Raw genomic sequence first — 13,754 nt, 5'->3', positions numbered from 1 at the left:
TGGCTTCCTGTCTGGAATTCCCCTGTTTTTGAGTGTTCTTCTTTATTTACTGTCCTGGTTTTAAAGGACAAGGCAAGGCTAACAGGGGAAAAAGCCCCACACAGCTGCTCTCACCAATCACGGCGCAGCCGAATCTCCTGAATGTATCCGAAAGATTCAGTGCCATGTGGTCTGTTCCAACTGAGCCTTCAGCCGCCCCCTGCCCAGCTTGTTTTTGGCAATCCGGCAGCCAGATTGCTGAATTTCCCAGAATCCCATATTGCAAAGCAGAATTGTGCACACCCTTAGGTACTACCATTACACAGAGTGAGGCTACCGTTTCAGGCAGCAGATACTGGGTTTCCTGCAAAGTCAACAGATTGCTTACTTAGTTATTGTTGTGTTTTTACTGCTAGGATATGTGTTAAGCTCTTTGAAAGAAAGACGGGATGTAAATAGGTTCCAGATAGGGTCGGTAGCATAATAAAAACAACAATGACAGCCCCTACACTATACACACAATTGCTTTTTGAAAGCTGCCTAGTTTTGTCAGGTGCCTAGTCAAGCTCTTCATGAAACTCAAGCCTTTCATCTTACACTATTATAGTGTTATCAAGTGTTCTACTTTAACTGCCATGGAAACAGTCTGTGGAATTCTGGAATTTGTAAGTTTCGCATAAGACCTCCTTGGTTGAGGATTCTAAATGTCCTTCCCTAAAGTGTACATCCCAGGTTTCCAAATGATGTTGTCATTGTAGCTGCAGTGTAGTTTGTTAGGGTCCTCAATGTGTAGCTCTGTGGATCCCTTCTCCTTTTCCTTTCCTTTTTATATTTTTTTAACCTTCGAAATGATTGCCTCTTTCTCATTCTAAGAATGGTTTGGAACCTTTCTCCCACTTAGAAAAGAAGCATTTCCATTGGACTTGTAGGGTATCTAGGACTACAGCTATTTCGAGCACTCTGAAAATCTGCTCTGGAGAGTTAGGTGGTATGAGGATAAATAATAGAGGGGGAACAAATCATGGCCAGTGTATGTGTCAATTGAGTGTGCATGAATTTGGGGTTTCCTACATACTGAGTATTTGCTTTGCAGCTGATACATTTTATATATCCCTGTTTAATTATTGGCTTTCAAGAGGCATATATTGTGTATAAAAGGGATGGCATGATACACCCGAACTCTTTCCACTTTGGGTTGCTGTGAGGTTTCCAGGCTGTATGGTCATGTTCCAGAAGCTTTCTTTCCTGACATTTCACCCACATCTATGGCCTTAGATGTGGGTGAAATGTCAGGAGAGAATGTTTCTGGAACATGGCCATACAGCCTGGAAAACTCACAGCAACCCAGTGATTTCGGGCATGAAAGCCTTCGACAACACATTCTTACCACTTTGTTCTCCAACTGATTTCAGTGGAAGAAATGTAACTATCATAAGGTTGACTAGAAATAGATCCCACTGTGTTTATTAAGGCTTATTAAGTTTGTGTAGGTTTGTGAGCTTTGCATGTAAAAGTGTGGATGATGCTTAGGAACAGGAACCCAAAGCAGATAATGAAATCTGAAAGAAAACATGTAAAGGTGGCATATATTCTATTGAGGGTATTTTATTCTATTTGATAAATTTGCTGTAACCAAAAGTAGAGGTGGGTAAGAGTTGGTGGTGATGGTGGTGGTGTTTTCTTCTATGATTCTATAATAAAAAGCATCCAGAGGAGGGCGACTAAAATGATTAAGGGTCTGGAGAACAAGCCCTATGAGGAGCGGCTTAAAGAGCTGGGCATGTTTAGCCTGCAGAAAAGAAGGCTGAGCCATGTATAAATATGTGAGGGGAAGTCATAGGGAGGAGGGAGCAAGCTTATTTTCTGCTGCCCTGCAGACTAGGACACGGAACAATGGCTTCAAACTACAGGAAATGAGATTCCACCTGAACATCAGGAAGAACTTCCTCGCTGTGAGAGCTGTTCACCAGTGGAACTTTCTTCCCCGGACTGTGGTGGAGGCTCCTTCTTTGGAGGCTTTTAAGCAGAGGCTGGATGGCCATCTGTCGGGGGTGCTTTGAGTGCGATTTCCTGCTTCTTAGCGGGGGGTTGGACTGGATGGCCCATGAGGTCTCTTCCAATTCTACTATTCTACAATTCTATGATTCTATGATTCCTGTTAAAAGGTAGGCAGATGAAGGTATTATCTGTTAGGAAATTTGTGTAGCAGAGGAGGCACCTTACTGGGCACGCATTGGAGTAAGTGTCACGCAGTGTCCAGTTGACCCATTGCCTTTGAGAGATTTCCATTCTGTATAACAGTCTCCTTTGTGACAGTCTTAATGAAGAAACTGGAAAGAAGCAATGGGGAGGGGAAGAGATAATTGGGTGGGGATTGCCAGTAGGAACAGATGGGTCCTCAGTAAGCCAAGTGTAGATTAGGCTCTGAAAATGCTGTGGTATTGCTTTCCAGGAGAAGCCATAAAGGGAAGAGAAACAGGGACTCAAAACTGATCTGAAAACACATTTTACTACTTACTGTATTCTATTTTAAAGTTGGTTGGGGAGGGGGCAGCTCCATGGGATTGGTTATGGCTGCATCTAGAAACTCTTTAATGTCATGTTGTTTTGCAGTTGGGACCAGTAGATAGGTTGAATTCTAAGAGGTCCTGTTGGTGTATCTTAGGCTCCTAGTAAAATAAATGAATATATGAAAGCAATAGTCCCACAAGCCTTGTTCCCAGTATATCGATGACTGATTTGAATCATATGGCGAAACAAGGTGTGGTGTTTGCTTCTAGAGCAAATATGTTCACATTGCCGTGGTGGCGCAATGGGTTAAACCCTTGTGCCGGCTGAACTGCTAAGCTGAAGATTGGGTTGCTGACCTGAAGGTTGCCGGTTCGAATCCACAAGATGTGGTGAGCTCCTGTCTGTCAGCTCTAGCTTGTGGGGATGTGAGAGAAGCCTCCCAGGTAATACATCCGGGCGTTCCCTGGGCAACATCTCTGTATACGGCCAGTTCTCTCACACCAGAAGCAACTTGCAGCATGTTCTCAAGTCACTTCTGACTCAATAAAAAACTTGATAGAACATAATAAAATAAGTCAGGGTGGGTTTTCTACAATAAATATTTATTTAAAACCCATTTCTTACAGAATCAGTTTGAAGTAGGGGGATAATATTGAAAGAACCAGATGAGCTATTTTGATGATCTTTCCAGAACGAAAATGTGTATCACTGCACTTCCTAAATATGTCAAATAGTAATGTTCTTTGTTAATCCCGCCCTACTTTATTACCTTTTGGTTTCCACTAATCCACCCCCTCACGTTATCATCATGACAAAGCTTTGAAACCAAGTAATTTTTGACATTTCAGTTCTTTCTCTTTCTTCACTCTTCTTCCAATAAAATAGTTCTAAGGTGTGTTTCACTTTCTTTCCTCCGGTGTTTTCGGCATTCGCAAAAATCCTGCCTTGTCCCAGTTTTAAGTTAAAAGTTGAGACATAAATGAAAGCTTATAAGAATAACATTTTTGGGGAAAGATTGAATGTTCTTAGTGTAGCCAGCCTTAAACTGGTGCCCTTTGGAGATGTTGTCTTATACTTGCTGAGGTATGATGGGAGTTATTTCAACAGATCTAGAAGATACTTAATTCAATAGGGCTACCCTAGGGGAGGCAGGAGAATCCTAAATTAAGGAAGGCGTTTCACTTTCCACTGTGTCTGTTTTTACAGCCTCAGCTATTTTCTAACCCACTTACCTCTGGGAGGATTAATGATGTATTCTTCCTGCCATTCCCTGATCCTCTTTTGCAGGTGGAGCATCCCAATCCCGGCGTCCGCTACCCAGGTACCACCCGTGTGGCCTACCTACCCGACTGCCCTGAAGGCAACAAGGTGCTGGCTCTTTTTCGCAAGGCCTTTGACCAACGCCTCACCTTCACCATCGGCACTTCCATGACCACAGGACGAGCCAATGTCATCACCTGGAACGACATCCACCACAAAACCAACTGCACAGGCGGGCCACAGCTGTAAGGACTGACTGTATAGTTGGGGGGGGGGAGGTGGGGAGGGTTGAAGTTGGGGTCTACACATGGTGTGGTTAAGTGCAGAGCTCACTAAGGATGTAGTAAGTAATTCCTGGTGTTAAACAGGATCCTAGAAAATCCAGCAACATGCTATTCAGAGGAATGGGGATGTGCCTGGTCCGCTTGATGTTGTTGGACTGTGGTTCCTATCATTCCTCACCATCAACTAGACTTAAATTTGATTAGAATTGTATTCCAGAAATTTGGTGGGCCTCACTTTCTGGGAATAAGCTGGTGCTCCACTTTGGTCTGAGAGTCCATTGAGTTATAACTCTGCTCCTTTTTTGTGATATAATAATCATCATCTTCTTTTTGTATATTCCACCCTATCTCCCCAAGGGGACTCAGGGCAGATTACAATCCACTAAAAAAACACATAGAAACAAGCATTCAATGCCTTACCGCAAAAGCAGACAAGGATACAATTAACATCCAATCCTAACACCAATCTCCATCAAATAACCAATCTAATCTAATCTATCTAAATCTAAATCAAATCTAAATCTAAATCAAATCTAATCTAAATCCATAATAAAAGCTAAAACCCGTATGTGTGTATGTGGCACGGATGTCTGCTCACAGACAGCCTCCGGCCTCCACAAACAGGCTATAGTTCCCAGGGTTAAGAATCCAGCAAGTCACCCCTTTGCACTGACATTGCGGTTACAGCGAGCGCCATGAACGTGCAGCCCAGCCCCTGCCAGTGTCCTTCCCAAACACTAGGGCCCACCACCCAAATAATGCTTTCGTTTGGGGACCATTTCATCCTAGATTTTGCTTTTTCTTCCACCACAGGCAGGCATCCCAGGGTTCTCCATTCCTGTGGAATTTGCATGGCCCCGCCCACTGCCCTTCCCTTTCCAATCTCTGCATAACAAACAGAGCAGACCTGAGCTGCAACTAAACTTACTGGAGGAGTTTAGGGATTGACTCCACATGGTGGAAGTTGTAGTTCACCCTGCATCAAGTCAGAGCACTGTCACTCCTACTGGGGAATATAGAGGAGTTGTAGTTCACCTACACCCAAACAATGATGGCTCTCGGCCAAACTTGCCATGTAGACCCAATATGTCCAGATTTGAATACTGGTGGGTTTGGAGGGGAACTGGACTGGAAGTTGAGGAGTAGTAGGTACTGGGATTTATAGTTCACTAGCAATGAATGAGCATCACACTTGGCACACCGAGCCCCCATAACCAATACAACATATTGGACAATGCACTAGGACCACACTTCACACAGAGAAGCCTCATGACCTACTGAACATACTGCAAGTATTTGTGGGAAGGGGCCTTGATTTTGGGAGTTGTAGTTCACCTCCATCCACTAAACCCAGACCACTAAACCCAGCCAATGACGAATTTAGACCAAACTTGGCACACAGACTGAATATTGCCTGCTGTGGGTACTGATAGATATTTCGGGAAAATTGCCCTGGGAATCTGGAAGTTGCAGTAGTTCACCCCCACCCAGAGAGTACTGCAGCACACCTGGTACACACGCCCAAAATGGCCAACTTATAATACTGGCAGGGTTTGGGGAGGATTCAGCCACGATTCTGGGAATTGTAGTTCACCTACTCCAAACAGAATACATAACATTAAAAGACAATGCCATTCTCAAATGACCCGAGCATTGCCGGGTCCCCAAGCTAGTTATAAATAAAACCTAAAATCGTACGAACAGTTACATAATAAAATTATAAAAGGTAAAGGTTTCCCCTGACGTTAAGTCCAGTCATGTCTGACTTTGCGGGTTGGTGCTCATCTCCATTTCTAAGCCGAAGAGCTGACATTGTCTGTAGACACCTCCAAGGTCATGTGGCCGGCATGACTGCATGAAGCGCCGTTACGGTACCTATTGAACTACTCACATTGGCATGTTTTCGAACTGCTAGGTTGGCAGACGCTGGAGCTAACAGCGGGCGCTCACGCCGCTCCCGGGATTTGAACCTACGACCTTTCGGTCTGCAAGTTCAGCAGCTCAGTGCTTTAACACACTTTGCCACCGGGGTTCACATAACCATAAAAGCATAAAAATAATTTCAGCCATAAAAACATGAACCTCAGTTTAATGAGCTCACGAAGGTTCACTAAAAAATTTAAAAATATTAAAAAGTTCAAGGTTAGCTAGTGCTATAATATCTGACAGTGCCAGGCCGACCTGCCAAGGCTAGAGGACAATGAAAATACCAGATTCAAAGGCAAAGTAGCTGACTGAATTAGGTGGTACTGCATAAAATGGTGGTTTTATTTTGTTAAGTATTATTGTATTTAAAGTTCCATATTGCTACACACAGAGTTCAGTTATTCTGGAATATGAGACTTTTTATCCATGTTATAGATGGAAAACTGGGGTTTTCCTTAATGGTGATACTGGAAGTGTGGCTTTTCTAAATACATTGAAGGAAAGGTCACATGTTAGTTTGCATCCTTATACCTGTTATCAGCATTCCTCATGATTCATGATTGTGCCAAGGTATAGAAAATCTATAACTAGCTCATTATCCTCTTTAAAGTTATGTAAATAATAACTATATAAATCATAACTTTATGGTACCACCAATGACTGATCTTGTTCAGAGCTCCCATATGTCCAGAAATGGCTTGTTCATGATGTCAAGTCCGTTAATTTGTGGCCTGAGCATCAAATTACACAGATACATACATAAACTCAGCAAATGGTTCCTGTATCACCCTTTCTGCTGAGGAACCCATTCTGGATGTGTGCTTGATTCATGAGGTTGTTGGTCAGAGCTTTTGCATTTCTTCCTTTCTTAAACACCCCAGAACATTACTGAGGGACAGAGATGAAAAAACGAGTGGATGTTGAGGGGACAAACCCATTGTTATTAAGGCAAACTTGCCCATTGATCTTCTCAAGAAATCCATTTTAGTGTGTTGTTGAAAGCTTTTATGGTCGGAATCACTGGGTTGCTGTGAGTTTTCCAGGCTGTATGGCCATGTTCCAGAAGCATTCTCTCCTGACGTTTCACCCACATCTATGGCAGGCATCCTCAGAGGTTGTGAGGTCTGTTAGAAACTAGGCATCTGGGGAAGATCCAGGGTGGGAAAAAGAACTCTTTTGTCTGTTGGAGGCAAGTGTGAATGTTGTAATTAATCACCTTGATTAGCATGGAAAAGTCTTGCAGCTTCAAGGCCTGGCTAATTCCTGCCTGGGGAATCCTTTGTTGGGAGGTGTTAGCTGGCCCTGGTTGTTTCATACCTGGAATTCCCCTACTTTCAGAGTATTCTTCTTTACTTACTGTCCCACTTTTAGAGTTTTCACAACGTCTGAGAATGCCTGCCATAGATGTGAACAAAACATTAGGAGAGAATTCTTCTGGAACATGGCCATACAGCCCGGAAAACTCACAGCAGCCCAATCCATTTTAGGCTTTCAAGTAATCCTGGAATTGTGTGAAACTTGTTTGAAAGGTCACTAGCCCTTTTTGTAGTAAAACTCACTTCATAGCTAAATGGTTCGCCTCTACATTTGATATTTCATTTCCATTTGTTCACAGGTTTGGCTACCCTGATGCTACATATCTTGCCCGGGTGCAAGAAGAACTACGGGCCAAGGGTATCACCAATGACTGATCTTATGCCCTGCTCCCCTATGTCCAGGAATGGCTTGTCCTTTCTCCCAAGTCCAGCGGTTGTGGATGGAGCATTCTCACCTATTGGAACCAACTGTCTCATGATATGGTCTTGATCCAGAGCACAGAGCCTGGTTATTCATATTGAGATAACATTCCAAGTTGAATCAGTTACCTGAAGAATAAGGGAGCAGAGGTCTATGGAAGTCTGTGTGTGCATGAATGTGTGTGCAAGCGAGAAAGAGTTGAATGAATGAAAATCAACTGAACACCTGCCTTTGAATTGGTTCCAGTAAGAAAAAGTTCAAGCCAGCCTACACACTGCACAGAATGAGACAGTAGAGTTCTGGACTGTATAAGCTCAGACTATTTGGTAGAATGGGATCACTATTTCAAATGATGCCCTCTTAAGTTCAAAAAGAAATAGAACAGGCAACTTCCTGTGTGTAGTAAACAAGCATATCAGAGAGAGTCCTTTGTTGAATCCTTCTCTATTATGTACTGGACAACTATATGCAGGAATACCGTAATTCATAATTGAAAATAATTGCCCTGGTATCTCATCTGACATCACTTAAGTTCAGGATTTCATTAGCTGCATAGTAATAATTGGCTCTTTGACCCAGAAATAGGTTCATGAAGAGACAAGCTATATTTGCTTGTTTGCATTTCTGTCTCATTGACGTTTCAAAACGGAGAAAATGGGAGTTGTTTTGATTTACCTCAAGAAGAGTGTGCTGTTGACAAGAGCTTCCCAACATTACTTCCCTGCGCTCTTTCTCTCCAGTCTCCATGCTCTCCAGGCAAAAGACTTGTGAGATTGGCAGAAGGCTTGGAGCAGGACTACAGACATGGATGTTAGATAAAGAAGGAGAAGGAGGTTCTCTTTCTCATTTGGGTGCTCTGTTTAATATTAAAATGAAGCCTTCCTATCTGTGCTTTCGTTGTGTTCACACCCCTTAGTGAGCATATACAAATGAGTGTGAACAGTTGATGTGTGTGCGTGTGAAAAAGAAGTGAACAGGACATTTCTTGTGAGCGAAAGGAAGCACTATTGGGTTTTTATAAACTAGGTCTCCCCATTGTGAAGCTGCTTCATACCCACCCTGTATCTTTTGTCCTGCATCCCCTATTCTGCTCAAAGGGATGCCAAAGTGGGGGTAAATTTCCAGGTGCATTTCCATTGCATCCTATTCTTGCCCTTTAGCTTCTTTAGTCATGCTACTAGAATTTTGAACACTTGGAGAACTAGACTGTACGAAATGGAATAAAGCGACAGCTGAGTACACTTGTGAAATTGTAGTCATTTGGGCCCAGAATGCTCAGCACTGAGGGTTTGCCTTAAACCTGGATGAAAACTGGGGTGGTCCCATGGATTTCTTTGAAATCACAGTGATTGAATGGAAAAGAGAGAGTAAAGTATGTGATGGCGCCGAGACCATTACACGGCCTCTTACCTTGTTCTCTGCTACCTTCACTCCTCCCCCAACACCTTGGTTGGTCACTTGAAGTGCCCAGACATCTGACGGTACACCTGTCTACTATGTTGCTAATCTCCAGGATTGGAATCAAGCAGAACTTTCTTCCAGAAACATTGGACTGCCATCCCTCCGGGTCGAGTTGGAGGGCAATAGCTCGTTGACTCTGTTCGTGGACATTAGACCACCAAGTTGACATGTCTGGTTGAGGACAGTTGGCAATCCCATGGACCACGCCTCATGTATATACCTTCTGTGCTGGCATATCGACCATTGTGTAATTATTCCAGCCATGTCGCACAGGGAATATCCTGAGTATCATTGGGAACTGGGCCTGGCCTTGGCTGGTCTGTATGCTCCTGACTCATGGCACCTACCTTGTTTGTTGAGTGTTTGGGGGGATTGGGGGAAGGGGACGTCTCTTGGCTAACTGTTAAGCGTGTTGCCTCTGGCAAAGATGAATTCTGATACTCACTTTGCCTTGTGAGAGCTCCCCTCAGATGCACAGTTTGGATGAAGGGGCTTTCTTTGCTGTTTCAAAAGAGTAACTGAAAATATGACATTTGTTCTCCTGTGTTTTTTCTTTCTTTTCTTTTTGAAGCAAGTGTGACAAGTATGCTTGTATGGTTTGTGTTTCTAATTTTGATCTAGGTGAGAGGAGATACTGGGTGATGATTTTTGTGTCAACCTTGCAAACAGATATGCAAATTTTTTTGCCTATAGCTGGTTTTAACGCTATCCTTGCCGCCTATCCTTGTGATTTTATTTTGCTACTAGAGTTTATACCCAGCATTGCTCAGGTGTCAGAAGGCCCGCTGCCCACCTACTTTCTCCCTTCTCAAGCTCTTAGAAGACCTACTTCGCAATGTTTCTGGCCCCTTTTACACTGCTATATATTCCAGCTTTTCAAAGTATATTTTTTAAGATTTTGTGTCAGAAAGATAGCATAATAAGTAAGTTTTTTGTGTGTCAGGAGCGATTTGAGAAACTGCTAGTCGCTTCTGGTGTGAGAGAATTTGCCGTCTGCAAGGACGCTGCCCAGGGGACACCCGGATGTTTGATGTTTTACCATCCTCATGGGAGACTTCTCTCATGTCCCCGTATGGAGCTGGAGCTGGAGCTGACAGAGGGAGCTTATCCATGCTTTCCCCAAGTTGAATTTCAAATGGCAACCTTCAGGTCACCAACCAAACCTCAATTCAGCAGTCTGCCCAAAGGTTTTAGCCCATGGCACCACCAGGGGCTCCATAAATAAGTTTAAAACTGATAAAAGTAAAGGAATCACAAACCTTTATTACTGTGAATTGATCAAAATGCCCAGTTGCCAGCTCTGATGACAGAGATATGATTTGAAATAGCTTCTCTACTCACATGTCATTTCTGGCCTCCTGTGTTCACTTCACTAACATGGACTCAAGGAAGCTTTGCTGTCAAACTCAACAATGCTAAAGGCTTCCAAACCTAATTATTGCTGATAGGTAAACCTCTATGGGGCAGCAAGGGCTTTCTCATGCCACATATTTTACTCCTTGTTGACTTGCGCAGAGGAACCCGTATTCTCTTGAATGGAGTCCCTGCTGCTTTAGCAGTAGTTGTTTGGTGTGCATTTCTCTTGAGGGTAGAACTATCTTGGAGGAGGCAAGAAGGACATTAGAGAAGACAGAAATGACCTGAACACATATAATAATAACATTTATTTATATTCTGCCGTCCCCAATGGGACTCAGTGCGTTACAGTATATAATGAAAAGACAGGCAAACATTCAATGCCTTGTTACAATCACATACAATGAGACATACAAACAAAGGCAAAGGCATCTCCTCTGGAGGCGGTGCTCATCTCTGACTGCGGAAGGTGGTCTGCATTTCCAAGCCGAGGAGCCTGTGTTATCCATAGACACCTTCTAGTCATGTGGCCGGCATGACTGCTTGGAGCGTCTTTTGCCTTTTCTTGCTGAAGCAGTACCTATTTACTCACATTTCCATGTTTTAGAACTGCTAGGTTGGCAGGAGCTAGGGCTAACAATGGGAGCTCACTCCGTCAAGCCTATTTGAACTGTCAGCCTTCAGGTCAGCAGTTCAGCAGCACAAGGGTTTAACCCATTGCACCATCGTGGTGCCATAAACAGGATTATGCGTATTTCCTGCTTTTGTATGACCATTCTCATTTTCAAATGGGGCCTTACCATATTAGCCTCCTGACTTGGAAACTCCATTATTGCTCCTTAACTGTGACCAGAAAAGTAGTGTTGTGCAGTCTCCTAATACACTTAGTGCAAAGGACTATGGGATAACCTGCATATCGGTTCCAGATCCTATGGGCAAAACGAAAAAGAATTGCTGTAATCTAATCCCCCCCCCCCCCCGCCCCTGTTTGTACAGCCACTGCAATTTAATGTCTGGCAACGCTCTTAGCTCCAGATGATATTTTTGTGCTAGACCTAATTACCATCTCCCTTTATCTCCTACCGGTGGTCATTGCCATTTTCTTCATATTCTTTACCTTTGTTCTTATCTCTTGCTACCACACATTGAGCCAGTTTGTGCAAGACAAGCCAGTGTTTACATATTTTCTCAGACTTATTTTTAGCTCCGTATTTTGAACTTTCATGTTACGGATTTAAGGTAGGGGATCTGTTCTTTGTAGAACTTAACCACTCCTGATTCCAGTTGATCTAACCTGTGTGTTACATCAGGAGATGCGTCCATGTCAAGACCAGAGCAGAGCATTTAGCCAGGGTGATCTCCACCTTACTAAATAACACAAAGTCAAAATGGGATCTGAGCAGTGGGATCTCATTCTCATCAGTTGTACCTCCTTCTACCCTGGACATGCATTCCGCATCTTCAAACACAGGCTTCCCCTGACTCTAGCTTTTCTACATCTGAATGGAGTGTTTTTGTGTGTGTGTGTGTTAGTTTCTGAAAGCTGCCTCTGCCTGGAGGTTCTGTTCCTTACTGGAGCCTGTCAGCAGCTAACCTATTGTCAAGGGGTTGTGTAATCCCCTGGTTTTGCTGGAGGGCTCTGGAGGAAATGAGCACAGCAGAGGTATTTATCCCCCACCCTTGAGGAGACTTTGAGGTACATGACATTTTGAATTTGTCTACTTCTATGCTGTGGTCATGGGGAGAGCAAATTTTGCCCGTGACGCTCCTGTGTAGCTGGAAGCTTTTCATATAATTAAAAGTATACATACTCTACTTTTCAGATTGAGTTGCAGAAGGCAGCTCTGTGGTGAATAAAACTAAGTGAAAACATTAACAAGTAGGGGTGGAAGATAGTATCACGTAATTATATAGGGGAGCCAGTGTGGTGTAGTGGTTTGAAGGCTTGGCTATGACCATTCGGCCATGAAACCCACTGGCTGACCTTGGAGGAGTCAAACCCTTCCAGCGTCAGAGGAGGGCAATGGCAAACCTCTTCTGAACAAATTGTTCATCATGGGGCTGCCACAGGATGGAAACGACTTGAAGGCACACAACAAAAGTGATGTAAATAAATAAATAAATAAATAAAATGAGCACAATAATGATAGACACAAGCTGGGAGATACCACAAAGGTCATCTTTCAGGCCCTGGGATTTTTGGTAATCCAGTGCTACAAACCCGATAGAGAACTGCTAGGGAACCAGGTTTCTCAGCCTGGGGGTTGGGACCCCTGGGGGGCTGCGGGGGGGGGGGGGGGATCCAAAGGGGTTGCCAAAGACCATCAGAAAAGACATATTTCTGAAGGTATTAGGAACCCCTCTGGAAGAGAAGGCTGAAAATCTCTCCGCCTGTCATAGAGGATCTGTGTGAGAAGTTTGGCCCAATTATATTGTTGGTGGGGTTCAGAATGCTCTTTGATTGTGGGTGAACTATAAATCACAGCAACAACTCCCAGATGTCAAGGTCTATTTTCCTGAAATTCCACCAGTGTTCATATTTGGGCATATTGAGTATTTGTGCCAAGTTTGGTCCAGATCCATCATTGAGTCCACAGTGTGCTCTGGATGTAGGTGAACTACAACTCCAAAATTCAAGGTCAATGCCCACTAAACCCTCCCAGTATTTTCTGTTGGTCATGGGAGTTCTGTGTGCCAAGATTGGTTCAATTCCATCATTGGTGGAGTTCAGAATGCTCTTTGATTGTATGTGAACTATAAATCCCAGCAACTACAACTCCCAAATGACAAAGTCAATCCCCCTCCCCAACCCAGCCAGTATTCAAATTTGGGCGTATTGGGTATTTGTACCAAATTTGGTCCAGTGAATGAAAATACATCCTGCATATCAGATATTCACATTATGATTCATAGCAATAGCAAAATGACAGTTATGAAGTAGCAACGAAAATAATGTTATGGTTGGAGTCACCACAACTGTATTAAGGGGTTGCGGCATTAGGAAGGTTGAGAACCACTGCTCTAGTACTTCCAATAAAGGGGAGCCCTTTTGCTTTTCAGAACAGTTCTTTTTCCCACAGGGAAACAATTTCATGCAGAAATTCCATTTTTCATCACTTTAACTTGTTGGTTGGTTTCTACTACCCGCTGGAGTAACAGAAAGTACATTTGCAATCTCATCTATATGACCGCTTATAATATATTTAGAATCATAGAGTTGGAAGAGACTGCAAGGGCCAT

The 13,754-nt window shown here is 43.4% G+C and overlaps 1 protein-coding gene across 1 annotated transcript in view; it reads left to right on the top strand.

Moving 5' to 3' along the window:
• dtx3 (deltex E3 ubiquitin ligase 3) overlaps positions 1-9,688 on the top strand; it is a 39,848-nt gene extending 30,160 nt beyond the window's left edge. Inside the window, exons 4-5 of the mRNA XM_062971098.1 lie at positions 3,778-3,995; positions 7,576-9,688. Coding sequence (XP_062827168.1) covers positions 3,778-3,995; positions 7,576-7,651 — 294 coding nt within the window. The 3' untranslated portion in view covers positions 7,652-9,688. The remainder of the gene's footprint in view (positions 1-3,777; positions 3,996-7,575) is intronic.
• Positions 9,689-13,754: the final 4,066 nt, after the last annotated feature.

The sequence above is a fragment of the Anolis carolinensis genome, chromosome 2 (assembly GCF_035594765.1).
Source record: "Anolis carolinensis isolate JA03-04 chromosome 2, rAnoCar3.1.pri, whole genome shotgun sequence".
Lineage (NCBI taxonomy): Eukaryota > Metazoa > Chordata > Lepidosauria > Squamata > Dactyloidae > Anolis > Anolis carolinensis.
The sequence above is the reverse complement of the archived record's forward strand: the minus strand, read 5'-3'. Positions and strand labels throughout refer to the sequence as shown.